At 41.0% G+C, this 23,351-nt stretch overlaps 1 protein-coding gene and 1 long non-coding RNA gene across 3 annotated transcripts in view; one reads left to right on the top strand and one right to left on the bottom strand.

Annotated features, from left to right (window-relative positions):
• The window catches only part of LOC147874174 (uncharacterized), a 128,101-nt gene that overhangs the window by 36,931 nt on the left and 67,819 nt on the right, over positions 1–23,351 (top strand). Inside the window, exon 2 of the long non-coding RNA XR_015534453.1 lies at positions 15,399–15,451. This is a non-coding gene — a long non-coding RNA (uncharacterized LOC147874174). The remainder of the gene's footprint in view (positions 1–15,398; positions 15,452–23,351) is intronic.
• Positions 1–23,351, bottom strand: part of LOC110829553 (glutamate receptor 1-like) — a 166,604-nt gene that overhangs the window by 30,567 nt on the left and 112,686 nt on the right. For both annotated transcript variants that reach the window (XM_087346211.1, XM_087346212.1), the window contains exons 5-10: positions 9,640–9,772; positions 9,121–9,241; positions 6,449–6,613; positions 6,039–6,245; positions 2,476–2,583; positions 1,103–1,216 (exon numbers count right to left, since the gene is read on the bottom strand). In XM_087346211.1, coding sequence (XP_087202337.1) covers positions 1,103–1,216; positions 2,476–2,583; positions 6,039–6,245; positions 6,449–6,613; positions 9,121–9,241; positions 9,640–9,772 — 848 coding nt within the window. The remainder of the gene's footprint in view (positions 1–1,102; positions 1,217–2,475; positions 2,584–6,038; positions 6,246–6,448; positions 6,614–9,120; positions 9,242–9,639; positions 9,773–23,351) is intronic.

The raw sequence follows: 23,351 nt of genomic DNA on the forward strand, positions 1-23,351 counted from the left end.
CTGGGGGATAGACAAAGGGTGTGTTAGACCCCCCCCCCCCCCACGTTCCACAGAGACGCAGTTAGACCTCTTCGCAGCATTAACAACAAATTCTTCTTTATTAAGATCTATCATCGAAGTTCAATACTTATACAGGGTGTTCAAAAGTCCATATGCAGATGTTTAAACACGCATTTCTCTGGCAAACGTTGGTCAACATAATACAGCCACGGAACTGATCTTCGTATTGGTAAAGTGTTGTGTTTTCTTTGCGGTACGGACTGCATTATTATTTATATATTATTTAGACGAGCTTCGGCTTCAAAAACCTTTAGTAATTGTGGCAAATATGCATGAATACATACATACCTTTACACGCGCACACACACAAACACGTAAATGCATCAAGGAACACTAAACTTAGTTATTATAAGGATCTCCAGAAAATAATCGCTGCTTACAGTGGAGTATAATACGAAACAAATAATAAAAGATGCAGAGTTAGACTTGTTGCTAAAGTGGATGGTGCATATACAGGGTGTCCCAAAAAGATGTGTACATAGTAGTAAATTTGATGGCCGCTTGTTAATCAGTTTCTCACCGCTGTCAACTGTGCCACGAAGCTGACGGTGGTCATTTTGAACACATAAACCAGATTCGCTAATTCACTAATTGCCAATGCTGACGTATGTAATGGTTTTTTTGTAGTGTTCTGTCTGACGACAGGTCCATATATTATGAACAGGATCCTTCCATCCTTTTCTCGGACTGGGACCTGTTCATATACGTTCTTGGCAGATGATCCAGAAGTGGTTTGCCATTGCCTTCTTCTGTGTGTGAATGGAGTAATTGTTGGGATGCCACGGAGGAAAACTCCGTGTTGCCTAGACCACGGCCTTGCCCAACACAAGTTATAATATGTAATGGTATATTTCATTAAATGTCTTTATTTAATTCATTGAATGTGTGTATACATCTTTTTGGGACATCTATCACTGGGCATTCAAGTGTTAAAAGCCAGGCCACCTCTGTTATCATCCGACTGACGCAAACTCTCCACTGATACAGTGTTTTTATTATGTATTCCATGCGAAAAGCGTAGAGTCTGTGAGGTGGTACTTACAATGATGGTGGTCACTATATACGTTTTATTCTTTTCAATCTCTGATCCTGGCTTCAGTCGCACGTATTTGGCTGCGACAGGACTAAATCCGAACTCGTCGGTCCACTCAGCAACCTGGGAAGATAAACTCAGTTTCAATTCTAGTTGGAAGCTGCGGACAGAGGGAAGTTAAGTGGTGTTCATATTCAGTAGCCGTTAATGAAATTTCTGGCCAGAATATGTGGTATCGCTGTCAGTACTTGAGACTTTGTAACGTAAACGATAGGATTCTTCGTGGAAAACAATTACAGAAGGAAATGATGGTGGTCTAATTTAAGTTACTGTCCCGACAGCTACTTTAAAGGATTAAATAAAACCACGAAGACTTGTCAGCCTGTTTCGGGCCAGGATTTTAATTCGGGACCTTAAAAATATAAAAAACTGGATCGTTAATCACCGGGCCATTACGTTCAGTAACTAACAAACAATGTAATTTATGGTAATATATAAAAATTGAATTAGACTTGATTTAACTGGTTGACAAATGAAGTTTAATAACACTGGTACAATCTGTAAAGAGATATTAAAAATGTATTTATGCGGAAATTTCCAAACCAAATGTTCTAATCAGTCGAATTCCATATCGAGAAGCTGTGTGTAAACACCCCTCCTTACAAAAGAATGTTTCAGCGCTTATAATAATAAACATTATAATTGTGAACGCCCTTGTCATAGCTTAGTTTAGAAAGTTTATTTTAACTCGGCTGAAATAGGTAAACGTCACCATGTCACATGTATTAAAACCGAAATGCTGAAATCTGCAGTGAAGGTGGTTAAATTTTCGAGTTTTGCAGAACGCATATATTTCTAATTGAATAAAAATTTACTTGGATATTATCCATCGTCTAGTAATAAAACGTAAAAAACGTAAAACGACGTTTCGGAGATGGGGCTCTATCTAGTGGGCCCAACTGAGTAGGAACCTGAAGACGGAGATAGAGCCCCATCTCCGAAACGTCGTTTTACGGTTTTTACGTTTTATTACTAGACGATGGATAATATCCAAGTAAATTTTTATTCAATTGACTCTTCACCATCGTCAAGAAGTTTTAGATTTGGCATATATTTCTTGATTAAGTGGGTACTGATAATCCGTTTATCGGATGCCCTATAGGCTTGGCAGGACGTGGTCGTCTTAATTTCCTTGTTCTTGCTTTGTTTTTACGTTTGGTTCGTTGATACTGAACCCAGAACATGAACGATGTCACCCAAAACGGAAAACGTTTGTTCGGGGACGCGGCACATGAATATGCAATGTTTTTTTAGAATGAAATTTGCGTGTACGCAACCGATGACCGGTAAATTGAGCGTAGTTAACACTTGTTGAAGCTCACCTTAACCATGGCACTGTTGAACGTCATTTCCACTACGTGCAGCGTGTAATTCTGACGTTTTCCGTCGTCATTGAAACGTATCTCCCCTGTTAATCCCTCTAACTCCACCTGTAACAACATTTGATACCATCAGTAGCGCTGTTGTGTAGTGCAGGCTGCGTTATGTTCACACAAACGAGGACTTGACGACAGATTCATGGCGGTGTAACTGGTACATTCGCAAAGTAGGAATGTCAGTCTATCTCTAATTAACCAGCAAGATAATGCGTAAGTAAAAACTGTATAATAATTCTGATAGTTACTACTAAAGCTAGTGCGGCGGATGAATTCAATTCCGAAAATGCCTTACGAAACATAAAATATGACCCGAAATGTTTAAATTTATTTAAGTAATAATTTTCTTTACTTTAATATTTTAATATTTTCCGTCAAATCACAATTTTAATAAGATAATAAAATATAAAATATTTAAAATATCATTTCACGTTCCGCATCGAATGATCGATTTACAAATTTGAACGTAAATCGATCATTCGATGCGGAACGTGAAATGATATTTTAAATATTTTATTATCTTATTAAAATTGTGATTTGACGGAAAATATTAAAATATTAACCTAATTCACAATATGACGCAAATATACTACCTTTCTTTACTTTTTAAATTAGAATGTCATTGAGTCATTGAGACCATCGGATAGTCTAGGTTTAGACAGGGGGGATAATATTAAAATGAATCTTATTGAACTCAGGAAGGAGGGTGGTGATTGGATTAATCTGACTCAGAACACGGCCGGTAGGAGGCTAATGCAAAACCGGTAATGAACTTTGAGGTTCCAAAAAAATGGAAAATTCCCTGACTCTCTGAGCGACTGTAAGCTTCTGGTGAAGGATTATACTCCGTGGGATTCATTTTATTGTGATAAACGAAAGTGTAGTCATGCATTGTGATGTAGCAGTTTTTATCGGGATTAGAAATTGTGTTCATTGACGGTAGAACTGTGATCCTCTCCCTTTCAGCTTAAGGTGTGTTAGTGAATTTTATGTATGCTTCCATGTAGACTGTAATGTGAAGTTCAAATCCTGAAAATCGTAATCCCAGTTGAATGTGATTGATGGTCGCCGGGCATCATCTAGCCTAGCTTCATCGTCTCCTTCGTCCTCGTCTTCACAGTGTCTGCTTATCCCTGATGGCTAGGCCACCTGCTGTGCCATGTGACGCGGAAAACGCCCACAGTGGTCCGTTTCAATGAAAAAAAATTCTTCCGGAAACACTGTGTGTTCTGTGCTTAACCCTTTGGAAGAACAGTGAACAGAGAGAGAAGAAAATTTTGGGAGAGACACTACATTTAACGGAGGGGGGGGATTTTTTGACTTTTAAGGTTTCCATTCAGTGCCCGTTCGTCCTGGTAAATGTAGGTGAAGATACCGTAGAAGGCTTCTGGAAGAGATTGTAGACTGATGAGGTAGAATCTGGACTTGAAGCTCGAGGCTTATCTAAGTTGAGTTCCTACCTCAAAGAGAACACCACGTGTCTCCATAACAACGATAAAAAGGGGGATTAATCGGTGTTTATGCCATGCTCTGCGTGCTGAACGAATGGTTGTTGATTACTTAACCAGGTGGTTAGTGACTGCTGGAACCTTGCGTTTGAAAGTGATTAGAAAATGTCACCCTCGCCCGCTCGTTCACTCCCACTATCCTATATCACGTGGCTGGTTAGTCATGACGTCATGGCTGACTTATCGATCATTCGTTGCGAGGGCTCGACTTTTCTCCTTTTCTACACTGGAAAATTAAATCTAAGGGAGGAGAGAACTGGAGAGGAAGATGTGTCTGTGTGTGGTGGGGTTAGGTCTCTTAGTATTTGAGCGACTTCAATCTTTACTTGATGGAGTACGAAACGGTAGCAGACCGAACAAAAGAGGAATAATAGTAACACCGAGGATAATATAAGATCGGTCGGTCGGTTCCATAAAGACGGAGGATTGAACCATACACACACCGTTCTGAATTACAGCTTCCAGACTGTCGAGTCAGATGGGATTAATGTTGTATTTATTCCGATGAGCTTTTGTTGATAGCAGTGAAATAAAAGTTTAAGGAGGTTTGGATTTCTTTTACGTCTTATGGAATTCACCATCCAAGACGAAAAGGGTTTTAGCATTTATATGTCTATAGGCAATGCAATGAGCCCCTGTGGTTTTCGTTAGATGAGCCAAGTTTAACGATGGTCCGTTCCTCCGCCAGAAAGACTTTGCTATCGGTTCAGTGTGACTCCATCAGCGGACGCACAAAGACTCAGCTGAAGACCTTAAATCTTTAAAGCCCGGTGGTAACTATAAGTGTCGTCTAACGATCACTAACTGTGCAATTTTGTATTTGTTAGTCTTTTACTATTCTCAGTGTGAACAGATATTAATTATGATAATATAATTAACCTATTTATCTTTGCAGTGGTGACCCATTGCATTTTCTTTGAAGTACGGACTGAATTCTGAAGTATTGTTTAGTGGAAATTCGGCTTCGAAGGGTTTATTTATAAAATAACCAAACTTAAAATGAATTTGAAGCATAATGTACTTCTAATTCGTGTTAAATTAAATTCTGATGAGACTGGATTTTGATTAAGGACTACAGTAGCTACTGCTGGCTCGTATATGGAAGCATTGTAACAATTCATAACTGTCACAGGTGCTAATCTGTTATCCTAAGTACAGTTTCACCGGTCGAGATGCTCTCATGAGCTCGGAAAAGGACGACCGAGCATCGCTTGTACTTGTCCAATAACTGGCCAAGCCGCGATTTGCTGTTTGGCCAACGCCGTAGAGAAGTGGGATCTTGGCCCATCCCATTAAATCCTCGCACTGATCTCCACACGAGATCTTGAATACGGAGAGAACAAATCTCCCCGCAACGACACATGGATTCCAACGAGCATTGTCTGGTCAGTCGCCATCTGGTGATCTAGAGGGAAACACTTTTCTATCTTGAGGAATTGGCTTGGAGCTATGAATTTTCCTGTCTTACGAACTTTAGAGGAGATTTTGGAAAAGATGTATGCGTTAGTGCTCCTTTGCGAGAAATCCTACCGGAATTCGTCCACAGATCGTTTTTCTAGGCAACAATTCTGCTTTATCGCACCTCGGGCCTGCGACACGGTAATGGAATGAGTAGCCTCGCATGCGGACGCAACTGGAGTTGTAACTTCAGCCATGCAGAAGGAAGCAGTATGTTCTTCCGAAGCGTTAGTCTATAAGATTATAAAACCCAGAAGTACAACCTCGACATTTTAACGTATTATATCAGTGGATTTATGTGTTGTTCTGTCGTCTTTACGCTGTTTCTTTCTAATTTAATAAGATCCTAAGTCATAAGTAAAACTAATCTACCATTTATAGTGTTTTTATCCCAGTAAATCGTTGTTTATTTGTATATGGTTTGGCGCAGTGAATCTACGAAAACATTTAGTTTCAGTAAGTTTAGAAAAAAAATTCCGGTTTGCAAGCGTCAGTTGTCGAGTTGCTCGAAACTTCGAATCCGTAGACGAATAAACTGCATACCTTTCTCAAGTGACGGGATATCTTGTCCCCGTGCTCCCAGGGAGTGACCCAGCCTTGGCTCGTGTTACAGTCCATTCCTCTGCTGCCGTTGTTGAAAATCTGACCTCGCCGGAAGTTGGTCCGAAACGTATCCGGCTTCTTCTTCAGGATCTTGTTGAACGCCTCGACCAATACAAATACTGCATCGTACATGAGCGCTGACTGTGCCTAAAAGACACGTCACAAAATTATGTACAGAATCTTTCGTTAATTTGTGGTGAAATTTAGATGAATTTTGGCGTGACGTCGAGGTTTGTTCTGAGAGATAGCTATTAAATAGCTACAATATGTATATGAAAATTAATTTGAAAGAATTTAAATTTTGAGTCGTATGTTTTATTATGCGGTATCAAGGAGAGCGGAAAACCTACCGAGATGGACTCCCGGCCTGCACCTTGAGACGTGTTAGGGTCTAGCTTCCGCCATCCCTCCAGGAAGTCCTTCACGTATCGTCGTGATGAGTCTATTATCCTGAAGCCTGTGATGTTGATAGCACCATACTCGATAACTTCACTCTCCCATCGGTCGTCCATAATCTGCACAAAGCAACACCACACGAGTTACTCACGAGCACAAACGTCGAAGACCTGTTTCTGTGAATTCCATGATGGTCTCATGGAAACTCACGTCGCTGTAGATTTGTTAACACTTCTAAGTCGTATAGGGAAGTTACGGGTTCAAATCTCTGTCCGGGGACCAGCTATCCTAGTTGTTTTCGTGATTGTCCTCAGTACCTCTACGAGATCACGAACGCTTACTTCCTTATCCTTTCCAATTCATTATTCTTCGTATACTGTAGGATTATACTGTAAGCTGCTGACAGTAGTTTTTGTTAACACGCTAATGAACTTCCGCGTTCTATAAAGAGGTGGAAAATATCGTGGCTGGGTGGGTAACTATTAGCGTCTGAAAGACGATTATGCACAATGTAGTTAGTTGGTGGTCAGTTACGCAATATATGGCGCGTCCTCGAGTACGGATGGAGGAGAATGCCTGTAGGTGTGAAGGGTAGCTCAGATTTTGATTAATAAATGTGACGGAAGACAAGGGGTAGTCCTTCAACTTGAGGTTCTGCCATGGGTGTCTAATAATCTCTTACCTTAAAAACTAAGATTTTACTAAATACCACCTGTGTTACAGAGTCTTATTTTGAATTATTGTTTATTTATCTGCGTGTGTTACTAAAATTTAAGTTTTTGTTTATTTGTTTAAATCTTGTCAGTCTAATCACAATAAAATTCCTATTAAATATTTAAATGTTAATTATAGTAATATTTTAATATTAATAGGAATTTTGTATTGTGATTAGACTGACAAGATTTAAACAAATATATATTTATCACAATATGACTCAACTTTATCATCTCATAAAATTTAAGTTTCATTGAATCTGCATTTATCATTTCTCCGCCCTATAACTCATTTACGTGTCTGCCCCGCTATTAAACCCACAAAGATTATAGTGCCCTAGTGACTGCGCGCGGCGGGTTGCATCTCAGCCTGTTCAGGGAATTAAGTATGGTAATTGAGAAGTGAGACTTATTTGACACCGCTTTGCGTTCGCATCTCTCCGCACATGTACATTAGTTCTCTAGCGTAAAATTATTCACCAAATACAGACAAAGATGTCAGAACTCCAGCTGAGTTGTGTTTCAGAGTGATGTCTGGAAATAATGAGCGGGCTAAAATGGAATTGTTTGTCCGTCAGTCTGTAGTCGGTGTATCTTCGTCATTGGTACAAGGTTTTAATTTTTTTGTGTGTGAGTGTACAGAGGAAGGGATATTAAAGTATTGAAAATAGGATTTTTTTAAGAACAAGAATAATGCGACAAATGAATGCACTGAATTGGGTTTAAATAGAATGGTTTTCAAGGCTGTTTTATGAATGTGGAATCGGTTTGTTCTGCTGTCATCGTGTATTAAGGTACTTTTGTCCGTAAGACGTTGCAGACTTTATGTAGGTTTGTACTCGCTTTAAAATACATGAGTGTGGGTCGTATTTATCTGACTGAGGGGTTCCGGTGTTGAACACGTTAATGAACCTTTGGGCTAAATGAAAGGCGAGGCATTCTTTGGCTAGCTGAGCGACTGTTATCTCCACAAGAAAGTCTATGTTTCGCTCGATAAGAAACTGAAATGATTTTAACCCGGCAAAGTCCTTAATTACGTGTAAATTTACGAGCGCAGTTGTTTGAAATCTGTCGTTCCGTTTGAAGAGATATTTTTCAGGTTAGGTTGTTCAGAACTGGAAACTGCTGTCTAGCATTTTATCCTAAGATACTCAATAGGTAGTTTATAAATTTGTTCTGAGTAGTTAAATAAAATATTGACGGAGCACATAGTTTGTAATTGGGAGATAAGGACCATATAAAACACGCCTGACCGAAAGAGAGCACTTGCAAGACCTAGATGTAGATGGGAAGGATAATACTAAAATGAAACTTAAGGAAATATGGCGGGAGGGTGTGGACTGGATTCATTTGGGAACTTTGTCAACACGTTAATGAAGCTTCGAATTTGAAAAAAAAGGCAAAAAGGATGTTGGATAGCTGAGCGACCGTCAGATTATCAACGAGGACACTGCTGCATGTAGTTAGTCAAATATAAACAGTGTGGTTATCAGAGCGGTTAGCTTTATTATACAGAACAACGTTTCTGTTGATTTTACAGTATCAGAGGCGCATGATAAAGGATAATTACAATGAATTAGTAAGGTACACAGAGGATCCTGTTTGCGTATGCAACGCACGCGGCGTGGGACTTCGATTGCTAGGGTTGGTAGTCTTGGTTGGGAGATCCAGTCGGATGTTCCGTATAATTCAGTTTAATGATCCCAAAATTGGACTCTGGATAGAACTGTGTGTCCGAAAGAAGCGTTGTTTAATAAATTAAAAATGAATTAATAGAATGAAATAATTATTTTTGAAATAACAGAAAATTTATAATAACACGTAACTGTGTAAACATACATATTACGTTTTTAATTTCAGATAAAATATTAGGTGCTTCAAATTTCTTCTACGAGTGGTACAACAGTACTTACCAATCCGCTGAGCAGGTAGTGGTAAGTACGTTTTCCTAGTGTGACGTCACGAACGTGGCTCACTACAATTTCCTTGGCCATCTCTGTGGGACAGTCCAGCACCACGTACTTGTGGCTCCACCTGGCAGCCATAAATAAAGACTGCGTTTAATGTGACGCATTTACAGAAGTTCCACGAACTTGCATTATGTTCAATGTCAAATGTTCTTAACCCAACTCTTTCAGAGAAGTGCGTTACGTCAGCACATACAATGAATGTAACTGATTTATGTGGTAATTCTTAGAGAAATTCCGGGGTTTTCGAGTTCCATTAAAGGCGGAAAATGTCTTCAATACCCTATCGTTCTCCCACTAGTTTATGTCTAAGAAAGTAAACTGAAATCGCCCTGTTGATGGAGGCAGCAGGGACCTCTGAAACGACCGTAAACTTCTACCAGACTAAGTCGCCTTACAATACCGGGCGCCATGAACACCTCGATTCCTACTGTAATTAAAAGTTGTTTTTCTCGCGACACTCACCTGCTGAGCTCCTCCAGGCCGTGCAAATAGTCGAGGGCTTCGGAGATGTTCTGGATCCTTTTCACTGACTCCACCTGGAAGGATTCTTTGCCGGGTCGCAGGCTCTGGTAGATCTGCTGTAGCCTGAGTAGACCTAATGACAGAAGAAGTGTGCTTCGTAGTCTGTTGTACAAGTACGTAATTTAACTGTACGTAATTTAACGGTGGTCTAGCGGTTAGAACGCTGGCCTTGTAATCCTGGGGGGTCTCGGGTTCGATTCCCGGCGGTGCCCGAATTTATAACTTGTGTTGGGCAAGGCCGTGGTCTAGGCAACACGGAGTTTTCCTCCGTGGCATCCCAACAATTACTCCATTCACACACAGAAGAAGGCAATGGCAAACCACTTCTGGATCATCTGCCAAGAACGTATATGAACAGGTCCCAGTCCGAGAAAAGGATGGAAGGATCCTGTTCATATGGACCTGTCGTCAGACAGAACACTAAATAAATAATAAAAATAACAGCTGACATGCGGGTTGTTTTGGCGACAGTTTATTTTACTCGTATCGATACGACAAACCTGATCGAAGTTGATATAATTGCGTCATATTGCGAATTAAAATTTAATTATTTGTGATTTTTTCCGTCTAATCACGATTGTATATAAATAAAATTATACATAAGATATTAAAATATACCTGAAGATGGTTCGATGTAACCGAAACATGTAGTAAAAAGTTGTACCAAATATGTAAATGATATTTTAATATCTTATGTATAAATTTTATTTATATACAATCGTGATTAGACGGGAAAAAAAACACAAATAATTAAACCTGACCTATTCGAATTTTGATCAGAACACAAGCTAGTTTAGGTTTGTCGTGGTGTTTATCAGTCGTGGATGTTACTCTGAAACAGGGAGCGACCGCTTATTATGTATCGTTACCTACCGCTGAAATAGTCGTAAATTAACACTTCAGCCACCTGAACTCCGGTACACACGAACTCTCATTAGCAATGCATTTTAAGCTATCAGTGATAATGAGATTGGAAATTTGCTTTATGTCGATAATGGTAAACTACGTCACTCAAAAGATATGGGCGAACTACCTGACCTCTGTGTCACATTTCCCCACATAAACTTAAGTTCGCATTTTTTTCGTAAATTAAAAATATCGATTTGTGATATATACGTAGATCAGCAAATGAGCCGGGATAGCTCAGTCAGTATAGTGTCTAGCTACGGGCTGGACGACCGGGGTTCGATCCCCGACGAGGGCAGAGGTTTTTTCCTCTTGCCTCTGCGTCCAGACCGGCTCTGGGGCCCACCCAGCCTCCTCTACAATGGGTACCGGGGTCCTTTCCCGGGGGTAAAGCCGGCCGGGGCGTAATGCTGACCACTCACCCCCATCTAGTGCCGAGGTCAAGGAAGAGAGGAGCTATACCTCCTCTCACCCCAAGCGCCTACATGGCGTATAGTGGGACAAACTTTACTTTTACTTTTACGTCGATCAGCAAACCTAGAAATTGGCATTAGATCGATAATCGTATACTACGTCACTCAGTTTATAAGCATGGAAACTGTGATTATATCTGTTACGAGATTCTTGTTACAGTTCAGTGTAGATTTTTACCTGTCTCCTGTTTTAAATGTAATAATTAAAGTATGAGTCTATGGTTTACCTGTTGATGGTTCGCCCATGTCAATGCAAAAAGTTATTGAGCGTGTTTCAAAGCAGTGTCGAGTACATTTTTGTAACATTTCTTTCAGCGTCCAATAACTTTATTTTTTCGATGTTCCTATGGACTTTGTTTCGTTCTCAAAAGGAACAGTGACAGTTTTTTCTATACTTAATTAACTTGCTGATATCTGTAGTATGTTTTATCGGATGTGGGGAACGATACTTAGCTGTTTACTTTTTCCCTTTTCAAATGTTTAAATAAGTTTTTATGTGGACCGTCTGTCTCCATTTGTGTTACGATTCGAAAAAGCTCTCGGCACATGTCCCTTGGAACTCCACACTGCACGGCAATTTAATTAAGAGGGAGAGAAGAAGGTTCCCCAGTCGAAATTATTGCCACGCCGCCAAAGTAAAGCTTGGTTACGCTGATGGGCTCATGCGCACGTATTGATCTCATATCTGGTACCATTTTTGCCTAATACCAAAGTGTTCCTCTTAAGACAGCCTAAAATCACATCTATATGTTGTAAATTAGAGGCACGCTCGTTTTCTGAGCATACGGTGCATACACTTCAGAGGTACCTTCTGCCTCCATCGTCAGCCGTGGTAAATATCTTCCATGCTACATTGTCCTACGACCCACAAGACAGCAGGCTTCACTTTCAACTATTGTCGATGAGAAGAATTGATAGTCTTTCCTCCACTCGTCCATTCAAGGTGTGTTGATGTACGAGGTGCGATCGGAAAGTTTCTAGACTGCGCGTATAAAAACCCGTACACTTATCTCAGGTATTAAATTCATCCATCACCCTCGAAGTAGTTCCCCTGGGAGTGAACACAACGATCCCAGCGCCGCTGCCAAGCCTGGAAGCATCCCTGGAAATCTTTCTTTGTCAGCCTGTCAAGCACCATCTGCGATTCTGCCTGAATCTCTTCTATCGTCTCAAATCTCCTTCCCTTTAGCTGAATTTTCATCTTTGGGAAGAGGAAGAAGTCACACGGAGCTTAGAAAGGAAGTTGGGGTCGGTTCTTGCAAGATCTTTGAGCTCCTGACAAACGAGAAGTCGATTCTGCTTCTGGTCCTCAGACAGGATGCGTCGCATGTGGAGTTCTTCCTTTAGAATCAGCTGACAGGTCCCATAGCCTATCCCAACAATGTCGCACAAGTCGTTGATGGTACGACGTCGATCTTCGTGAATGGCCTGCCGAATCTTCGTAACATTTTCGGGCGTTGTGCTCGAAGATGGTCGTCCAGAACGCTCGTCATCATCGACAGAGGTTCGGCCATTTTTAAAACGTGAATGCCACACAAAAGTTTGTGCACGACCCATTGCGGACTCCCCAAATGCTTGCTTTAGCATTTCATAGGTTTCCGTAGCCGTTTTGGCGAGTCTTTGGCAAAATTTGATGCACACGCCATTCCGAAATCGCAGGAGGGTCGGTGTAATGCACTACCAAAACGCCCGTAACTAAGAAACAAATGCTAATTCGATGATGCCGGCTGGCACACTGATTCACTATGAATGTAGGCCGCACCCCCTAGCGGCAGAAGCTCGTACTACATCCGGTTCACCCTCTATTGACACAGTCTGGAAACGTTCCGATCGCACCTCGTATATTCCCAAAACATTAAAAGTCTCGATGCAGGCAATTTTATACCGAAAAATTGATGGTTCTTGATTTGAAGCTACGCTCTGTTTTCATCAATTTCTAGTACGTTGTACCCATAATTTTTTATGGGAAACGTCGGCTTGCTGTGAAGTAGGCTTTCTGACGCAACCGCTGCTGATCATGTGAACTAAGGCTCGCTTCCAGGTACGACGAAGTTCACGTTTTTCTTCACACCGTGCAACTAGCTCTGGGGCGTGGCGTGATTGATATGTGACGTCACAAGGCGAGTGACACGACTGCTGCCACCTGTCGGGGACGCTGACAAGCTCTGGCTGACTGGTTGGCTCGGGGGATACACGTGATTGTGACAGCTTAAAACACAGATTCGACCATTAATCTCTGTGTTGTGGAAGGGAAGTTGCTCTGTCGGATACCTGCGTGCTTCCTGCTTGTTCAGGCAGACAACCACGCGAGACGTCCTTTTTGAAATTTGATATAAATAGACGAGGTATCGATGCGATTTTCGAGTCTCGAGTCTCGAAGTTTGCAGTCCTCGTTCTTTCACATTTCTTTTTGCATTTAGTCCCTTCTGTCTTTCTTCCTTACTTTCTTATTTCATTACATCGATGTTCTCTAACGTCAGAGCTTCATATTCGGGACGTCCCGTCTTTAAATGAAGCTAGGTCCCGGTAACTGGATGTCATGATTGGTGTTTTAAAACATCGTTAAGCAACATACAGATTGCGTAAACGGATTGTACTTTAGCAAAAGTAACCCACGCGTACACGTTGGGCACACTGAAGGTATGATAAAGTTCTCTTGCGTAAGCTCCAATGGGAAATTTTGTTTTATAAAGGTCCCTTTATTTCTTTACTGAATGTGTTATCTCCTGTTAATTAAGGACTTTACTCGTTGTTTCCAGTTACAAGGAGGATGAAAGGAATACTTTGGGTCTAGTCACGTGACAAATCGACTTAATTAGTAAAATATTCATTATGGTTTTTTCCTTATTAAAGTTTCAGTTTATGCATTAGGCGCTGTATAAATGTAAGACCTGAGTAATTATTATTACAGATTACTTGTTTGTGTGATTCCCATTTAAATTATCTTAGGCTCATGGCGCGAATGTGTTATAAATGTTCTGACAGCTTCCCGACCAGACGTCGACGTGCTGTAATGTTGGTAGGCTGTTTATTTCCTTCACTCTGAGATGCCTTTCCTTCCTTCTGCGTCTGTTGCCATGACAACAGTATCAACAGGAGCAGCTAACCTCAAAATACGTCAGGGATCCCCAGGCCACAGACTTAACGCCAAGGACACAGTGCCACCAGAGGTCGGCACAGCTTGTAATTAATCGTATGGAGTCTCCGCAGCGATGTGAAATGGAACTTAACATTGACGTTGGGTTTAAATTTTATTTTTATTATTTCAAAAGTGCGTTCAAGCTAGTGTGAAGTCATTTGGAGGTAGCTTTTTTTCGCGTGGGTGTGATATATTTCTGTCATATAAAGGTCGGTCACGTGTCGGTAATATTTCATGTTCTCAAGACGGCAAACATGAATATGACTGTCTTCTGAGACGTTGGGCCGTATAATCCGGTAGTTTTCTGACGTCTCAGAGGTGTTTAATGCCTGCAGCCTCCATTAAAGGTGCATCGCCCTGATAACGGAGGCAGTAATCACCTCTGAAACGTCGGTCAGTGCACAGGAGACCACACGACCCATCGTCCGTGAAAGTCAGCCATCTAATTGTCGAGTTATTGACGCAGTTTTCGGTCTCCGAAAAGATGAAAGGCAGAAGGCAGGAGGAGTTGATAACCGGAATATAAATTGTGATCACTAATTTCATAAAGATCTTTGAATTTCAGCGATATATTATTATTATTATTTTTAGTAGTATTCTGTTTGACGACAGGTCCATATGAACAGGATCCTTCGATCCTTTTCTCGGACTGGGACCTGTTCATATACGTTCTTGGCAGATGATCCAGAAGTGGTTTGCCATTGCCTTCTTCTGTGTGTGAATGGAGTAATTGTTGGGATGCCACGGAGGAAAACTCCGTGTTGCCTAGACCACGGCGTTGCCCAACACAAGTTATAAATTCGGGCACCGCCGGGAATCGAACCCGAGACCCCAGGATTACAAGGCCAGCGTTCTAACCGCTAGACCACCGTGGCTCTGATATATATATAGTCCATCTAAATTTCGCTGGGTGGATAAAAGCAACTTCCTTAGTTGCGTACTTAAGGCTTTGACCGGGATGTTAAATCTTATGTGGTACCGCCTGATTCGACTTCTAATGGTTAAGTGAAGTGTTTTCTTCGCGGTATGGACTGAATTCATAAATAATATTCAGACGATCTTCGGCTTCAAAGGGTTAAGTATGATATATTCATAACCAATTTTAACAATTTGATGTTGTTATGTAAAAATTTGACGATATTAACATACACCGAATTCAATGTTCTATTTTATCTTTTCAGGAGAGACTTGCTTTCGACGTTCAAACAACCATCTTCATTGTCCGTCAGTACATGTAAGTAGTACCCTCTGTTTCACAGTGTTTACAATTCTGCTTTGTTTATATTGAGTGCTTGGTGTTTGCTCTCTTTGTCGGGCTGCGTGTGTGATATTACTGTATGTACAGTTGCCCTGTTTTACTTTCGAATTTGATTATCGTGGAACTGCCTTACCTAAAACCTTTCTTTCTTTCTTGTTGTTTAGAACATTTCTGGTAGGCCCTAATGCCGTAGTCCCTTTCTTCACTACACTGCACTAATATGTATTAATTATCCAGCAATTTCGATTATCCAACCGTTCTTCGGTCGCGTTTATGTCGGATAATGGGACCTCTTCTGTATTTTGTTAAGTATTGTTGATAAATGATTGATAGAGGATCGACTTTGTTATAATAAATCTTTGTAAACATTTATTCGGCTACAAAAGTGTAGTTTTCCGAGAGAGAACATTTTTAAAAACAATTTTTGTGAAAAATATGTATAGTTTTTGCATTTAATACTAGCAGCGAAAAGAATAAGGAATGTAGGTTTGGTCCTCTTGGGATTTCTGAGGAACATGCTGTCTCCATCTTTAGGTTGAAATGGGATTATTTATATAGGGCTAGACAGAGGATCGCATCAGGAACCACGTGTTAGAACCTCGACGTGGCATATCACGTGATCCTTTACCACGAATTTGTGTAAATGTGGTGACAGCGTGCTTAATGCAAATAATTATAAGTGCTTGTAGTCGGGACACTAACGTTTGGATTTTAGTCAACACTTTAATTTTTAATTATTTTGCGATTGTAAAACATTAAAATCAATAATAATTCCTAGTATTAAATAATAATATCTTAATCTTGCCGTACGTGATCGACTTGCAACATAGGTATGCCGTGTTACAGACCCATAATAAACGCGAAACTCGGAATTATAAATTTCGGTTTTCTGTTCTAAATCCTGGCCCACTCTCCGGTAATGATCAGTGGCTATCTCGTTCTGCACTACTTTATGTTAAATATGTGAAACAGCTTCGTGAAATAACCTAAGAAGTCATCGATTAGCCATGCGATTGCCTAGATAGTGTTGAGGGTTGTTGTGGAGGTTTTATTGTCCACATCGATAGATCGATCTATGGACCTGGTATCCACAGTCCGAGGAACCGCTGAGCCCTTGCCCGTACCAGCCGGGGTTAATCCCGTCAGACACAAGCCTACCCTTTTCCCCATAGCCATCCTAGTAATGGATTGTAATGTAAATACGCTTTGCTTTCTCTAGAAACATCATGAATTATTCTGAATAAAAATTGGAACTCAAATTCTCTTTGATATTATCTTTTGTTTTTACGTTTTTGTTGTACGTGCATAAAGAATGCCCTTCTTTCAATGAAATACAAAATACGTTGAAAGTAAGCTTTTGTCTTGTGGGAGGTAGAATTAGTGTGCAGAAAACTAGTTTTGATAACTCACTAAATCAAACTCCTTTCTTGTTGTTTGAGCTTGTTTTGCAGATGCGTTAGCATGCAAATATTTCAAATCACTTATTCCTTAAAACTGATGTCTCGCTCATATAATTCAGAAATGCATTCACAAAAAAAATTTAAAACTGATTAATTTCTGTGGATTCTACAGTTGAGTTTAGAATATTTCATCTCCCATCTAAAGTTACTTTTTGATTTATTTGAAACTTTATCAATTTAAAGGGCTAATATGGACTTACGAGTAAGAAGACATAATCACTAAAATGTGTGAACATAAATTCATAGGTTTTGCCTAGCCTCTACCTTCGAAACAATACGAAACATACATACGAAATCACGGCGAGAGGCTCCGCGATACGCGTTGCGACTAACCTGGTGTCATTCCTTCCATAAGGAGATCATATATCAACGCAAAGATTCGAGACGAAAATGGTAGTCAAAACCGACACGAATGGCCACGTATTGTATTGGTGAGCTTTCGAAAGCCCGTAAACCATAATGATGAGTCTCGGACTAACTCATAACGCAATATTTAAAAACCGACGCCGATCAAAGTGAGGCCATTCGTCGCGAAACCGCTTAAAGAAACCGTATTTGTTATTGGTGAGTTACGTGAATTTATAGAACCGACGCCGTGTCGAAACGCCACTCATCGCGGCTCAGCTCAAGGCCGTATTTTAAATGGGAGACCCCCCCCCCCCCGGGTCAACTTCGGCAAGAAGTTGAAAAACCGACGCCGATCGTCGAGACGAGACGACGCCCCTAGTTGCCGTATTAGGATTTGGGGGCCTCGGTAAAAACCAACGAGAAAATTAGAAACCGACGTTGAGCGTCGGGCCCCTCCTAAAGGCAGTATTGTGATTTGGTGTCCAAGGGAATTCAGTGATAAGTTTAAAAACCGACGCCGAGAGTTGCGACCCGACGCCAATCGCCGGGACACCGTCCCAGAATGTCGCACCGTGATTTGGGGAGACTCGGGACAACTTCAGCCAGAAACTGATAAACCGACGCCGAACGTCGCGATGCGACTCCAATCGTTGCCACGCCGTACCAGAAGGTCGTATCGTGATTTTGGGGGGCCTCGGGACAACTTCAACCTGAAATTGAAAAACCGACGCCCCACTATTGGCCTTAATGAGATTTGGGGTGCCTCTGGACAAAAATATGAAACAAGAAACTGATCGAGTGGATGAAACAAACTGATGGCTTGCTTTCTGCTGAGTTAAAGGTAGTCAACATGATTCTTCTTTGCTACAAGAGAGACGTACAATTAATCGCGTGTCATCATTCACTCTGGCTTTGAGAATACAAAACATTGTGTGAAAATAAAAAGAAGAAATTCCCCCAGCGATCTCTTTACTCTGTTCTGCGTAATGTAAATTTACCATCCTTTGCTTTTGAATGGCCACTCACAGGCTATTTCAACTACACAATTTTATTCCTTCTCACTAACATCAAAATAAGTTATCGAAGTTGGGTAATGAAGCCTTGATCTATTTTGACACCGTAATTTTTCATAGATAAGTATCCTGCCAAGATATTCTGGAAGACCTTGTTTTAAAATGCAGTCTTCCTAAAACAACACTCGTGCAGGAGGAATTGAAGAGAACGTAATATTTTCCCCTTCTGATATGAAAAGGATGGGATGGTTGAGGAATGTGGCACGCATGAGATAGTCTGAAAGGAAGAGACCACTTAGGAAAAACGGTGTACATAAGAGGATAATATTAAAATTGTTAATGGGCTGTGACAATGCGTGCTGCAATGAACACTGTATAATGAACCTCCGGTCTCCACGAAAGTGGGGAATTGGAATAGTTGAGCGACTGTCAGCTTCTCAAGAAGGATTCTGCAGCAAATTTGAATAGGTATGAGATGATAATGTTGCGTCATATTGTGTTGAATATATACTTGCTCAATTTTATCAGTCTAATCACAATAAAATATTATTATTAAATATTAAAATATTATTACAATTAACATTTAAATATTTAAAATATATTAAAATGATGCTCTCTATCGAAATGTTCGATTTACATTAAAGATAATGCTCTAATGTAAATCGAACATTTCGATAGAGAGCATCATTTTAATATATTTTAAATATTTAAATGTTAATTGTAATAATATTTTAATATTTAATAATCATATTTTATTGTGATTAGACTGATAAAATTGAGCAAGTTGAATATGTATATTTTATGATATAGAAACGGAATGAATGGTGACTTATAATAACACTTTTAAGGGGTGGGGGGTTTATGATGCCTCTCGGCGTGTATCGAAATTTCAGTCTTGCTGTTGTCGGTTGGATAATTGCTGCTGTAACTTCTTGTATTTTTCTATTCCCGCGTGTCATTTTGACGACAAGAATTTGTGTTTTGAACAATACTGGAGAGAGGAATGTGAAAGACTGAGATCCGGTGTATGGAGAGGCTGAGAAATCGATTCTTCTGTACCCACGCAATCGATGTTCGGGTCGAGATTGATGGTAGACACATTGGATTAAAGTAACTGCACTTTAAGGTAAATGTAAGATAAATTATTTTGCTGTTGGTTTCAGACTTTTCGGATATTCTATAGAAAATAGCCCACGATGATAATTGTTTCGGTTGTTGCAACTTATTTACTGAAATAATGCTCAAGAGATTGTGGACTGGGAACTTTTCCAGAAACCACCCGAGTACCCTAACTCATTTTGTAGAATCGGCTGCTCGCTTCCAAAAGAAAAATCCGGCCAGGAAATTATAACAGAACCAGCCAGTGCTGGAGATGGCGTTGTAACCATGGCGACACGAGGAGGGGGGGAGAAACAGTGGCGCTTGATGGAGAACCTGTCACACGAGAAAACAGTTCTCATACGCTTCTCCTGTCATAAGTCCTCCCGTATCTGGCCGGCCTTTGTAGAAAATGATGCTTATTTTGGGCATTTGCACGATATAAGTCGCTGCTGAGAATTTTATTTCATTTTAAGGAGTATATTAATTTGTGTAAAATCATACCTGAACAATTCTTTAAATCTCGTGGACTGTTATTTAACTGTGGAATTCAAACCACTCAGCTCACTCTGCAGGGTTGGCAACACTTTAAATGTGTAAACCTGTAAGTAAAGGCAACAGGAGCCTCGAAATAAATTACGTGAGACTAGAATCATAATTCGTACGACTCGAATGGTTTTGTTAGTCTTATTAATCAGGAAATATTGAAGTTAGTGGGCATGAAGGATGTGAGAAGTGAACAGAAATTTTTTATCAGGATCGGGTTGGCTGCCTTTGTTACGCGACAGTGAAATTTTGAGTTTACTGCAAGTGGGATATTTCGTGACTGATAAGCCATCAATTTTGAGGGAACTAAGATTTTACGTGTTGGTTGAGTTTGTTAGTTTGGTACCAGTGATCGCAATGATACTCTTGTAAATAAGTACATATTTGAGGACCAAGAATTTGTTCGTGTGCATAATCCAATCATTGGTTGAAATTCCGCGTTCTGGAACTGTGCACTTTTGCGTGTGTTTCGAAAGTCCTTGTGCTTCATAACGCTGATGCACTTTGTATTTAACACAAAAACAATCGTGGGATTTTTAAGGTAGTTTACTGATGGTATCTGTTTAGAAACAGAATTGTCTATAACATTTATAAATTCTTTATTCAACAACTGTCTGACCACAGATGTTGTCATATGACAAGATGAAAAATATCGAGTGAAGCTTTCGTGGCGAGTGAAGTTGATCAAACATTCTCGGGTTACAAGCCGCGTCAGGTTCCACATCAGCGAGCGTGCAACAAATAATCAGATTTGTTACCCAGCAGCCCTGAGGATGAGAGCAGAGATTTTTGTCGAAACGTTGGCAGAAGATAGGGTTTATTCACCTGACGAGGCTTATAACCCGGGAATCTTTCATCAAAATGAAAAATTCTACCTCTCAGTCAGGATCAATACTTGGAATTTGTCACAGATTAAACGTATTTGTCTCTGTGACTAAGACCTCACCATGAATGGGTTTGGTTGTAGTGGAGGTAAGGCTCCACGGATTTTTGAACATGATACTAGGTGCACGTGCACCGGGTAACACACCGGGAGGCTATGTTGGGCCCACGAGTCTGTATCTCCCCGGGAATCTAACTACCGTATTCTAGCCCGCAGACAGTCACATTACGAACATTAGACTCTCATTGATTCTTGGGAACAATTTTTGTTATTCTGTTAAGTTGCTGCTGAATTAATTCAGGAGCATGGACCGAGTAGCCTTACTGGACTACTTTTTGGAATACACTGTATTTGAAAGGAGTCGTTCGGTCGTTAGTAAGGCCAATTAGAAGATCGAACAGATGTGAAGGTGTTTCCATGTAGAGATACGAGTCGACTCTGATTGGGAACAAATTGAAGACCGGTGAGCAAAGGATAGAGAGTGTGGGAGAGCGAGACAGAGGAAGATCGGGGCTTCGAGGACTGAAGGGAGGAACAAAATTCCTTCCAGCTTCGTTGACTCTTACGCTGTGCAGGCAGCCATGTCTGATTTAGCATCCAATGTGTCAACCGCCATCCCCTTGCAACGCTTATAGTTGCCCTTTCTACCGCTAGAAACTTGCAAGATATTTATTGGCTATGAGTGTGAGGGAAGGCTCCCTCCGAAACAAGAATTTCAATTTGCAACGGAGACACGTGACCGGAAATAGCAATGCGGAAGTTGCTGTTGCTAGTTGCTGGCTGTGTATATATATAACAATAGGTCTTACAGCCACCTGGTGACAGGGTTGATAAGTTACAGCCTCCCTACCGAACCCTGCTGGTGATATACAGAACCTCTTGTTTTAATTTATTGTCATGTATATCCTTTGTTTACGCCTGCGCATTGCTGCTGGGGGGGATGGGACGACAAATCTGGCCTGAATTGTTTAACGTCGCGAAAGGATATTCATTTTGTTGGCTGTGGCATCTCCCACGAGATGCATTGCTCGCATTGACATGTAATCGCATTTGTCTGCGAAGAAAGGAACGAAACATATTTCTCCGTCTAGAAGGGAGATGTAACTTTCTGCAGTGTGTGTGGAGGTGTTCTGTCGAACTTCGTGCAAAGAAGAGTTCTGCTAGACATGAGGATCGTTCAGGAAATGTTCAATGAACGTGAACTGGAAACAAGTTAGAAGCGATTCTAAAGTAGAAAGAAATTATGGAAGGAAACTGTTGGGTTATACACGTTTTGGGCTATCGTAATATATGATGATGAAGAAATTAAACACATAGTTACAGAACCATGTAGAGAACCCATGTTCTCAGAATGCCCAGCTCAAGAACTTCATTCCAAATTCTCCGATAGCAGCCAAAATGAGGAAAATTTATGGAGAGACTTAGCAGACACTAGCATGAGACCGTGAAACTCCACTAGGATTAAGACATTAGAAGACCGCGTCTGCTCATGGTGATAACAGTTACATTTTATCTTTCACAAATCTCTAAAAATGAAACACCCGTTGATGTCAGATAACCCGAATGGCGAAGTGCTGTAATCCACATGACCTTTCTGTCAACATGAAAAATTTCGTTCATGTACCGCGTCACCCGCCACGGTGGTCTAGCGGTTAGAACGCTGGCCTTGTAATCCTGGGGTCTCGGGTTCGATTCCCGGCGGTGCCCGAATTTATAACTTGTGTTGGGCAAGGCCGTGGTCTAGGCAACACGGAGTTTTCCTCCGGGGGCTTCCCCGGTTTCTCCGTGGCATCCCAACAATTACTCCATTCACACACAGAAGAAGGCAATGGCAAACCACTTCTGGATCATCTGCCAAGAACGTATATGAACAGGACCCAGTCCGAGAAAAGGATGGAAGGATCCTGTTCATATGGACCTATCGTCAGACAGAACACTAAATAATAATAAGATGAGGTGGTCTAGCGGTTAGAACGCTGGCCTTGTAATCCTGGGGTCTCGGGTTCGATTCCCGGCGGTTCCCGAATTTATAACTTGTTTTGGGCAAGGCCGTGGTCTAGGCAACACGGAGTTTTCCTCCGTGGCATCCCAACAATTACTCCATTCACACACAGAAGAAGGCAATGGCAAACCACTTCTGGATCATCTGCCAAGAACGTATATGAACAGGTCCCAGTCCGAGAAAAGGATGGAAGGATCCTGTTCATATGGACCTGTCGTCAGACAGAACACTAAATAATAATAAGATGAGGTGGTCTAGCGGTTAGAACGCTGGCCTTGTAATCCTGGGGTCTCGGGTTCGATTCCCGGCGGTTCCCGAATTTATAACTTGTGTTGGGCAAGGCCGTGGTCTAGGCAACACGGAGTTTTCCTCCGGGACATCCCAACAATTACTCAATTCACACACAGAAGAAGGCAATGGCAAACCACTTCTGGATCATCTGCCAAGAACGTATATGAACAGGTCCCAGTCCGAGAAAAGGATGGAAGGATCCTGTTCATATCGACCTGTCGTCAGACAGAACACT

Source organism: Zootermopsis nevadensis, unplaced genomic scaffold (assembly GCF_977971745.1).
Source record: "Zootermopsis nevadensis isolate Lab colony 2312 unplaced genomic scaffold, Znev_1.0 Znev_ptg000010l, whole genome shotgun sequence".
NCBI lineage: Eukaryota > Metazoa > Arthropoda > Insecta > Blattodea > Termopsidae > Zootermopsis > Zootermopsis nevadensis.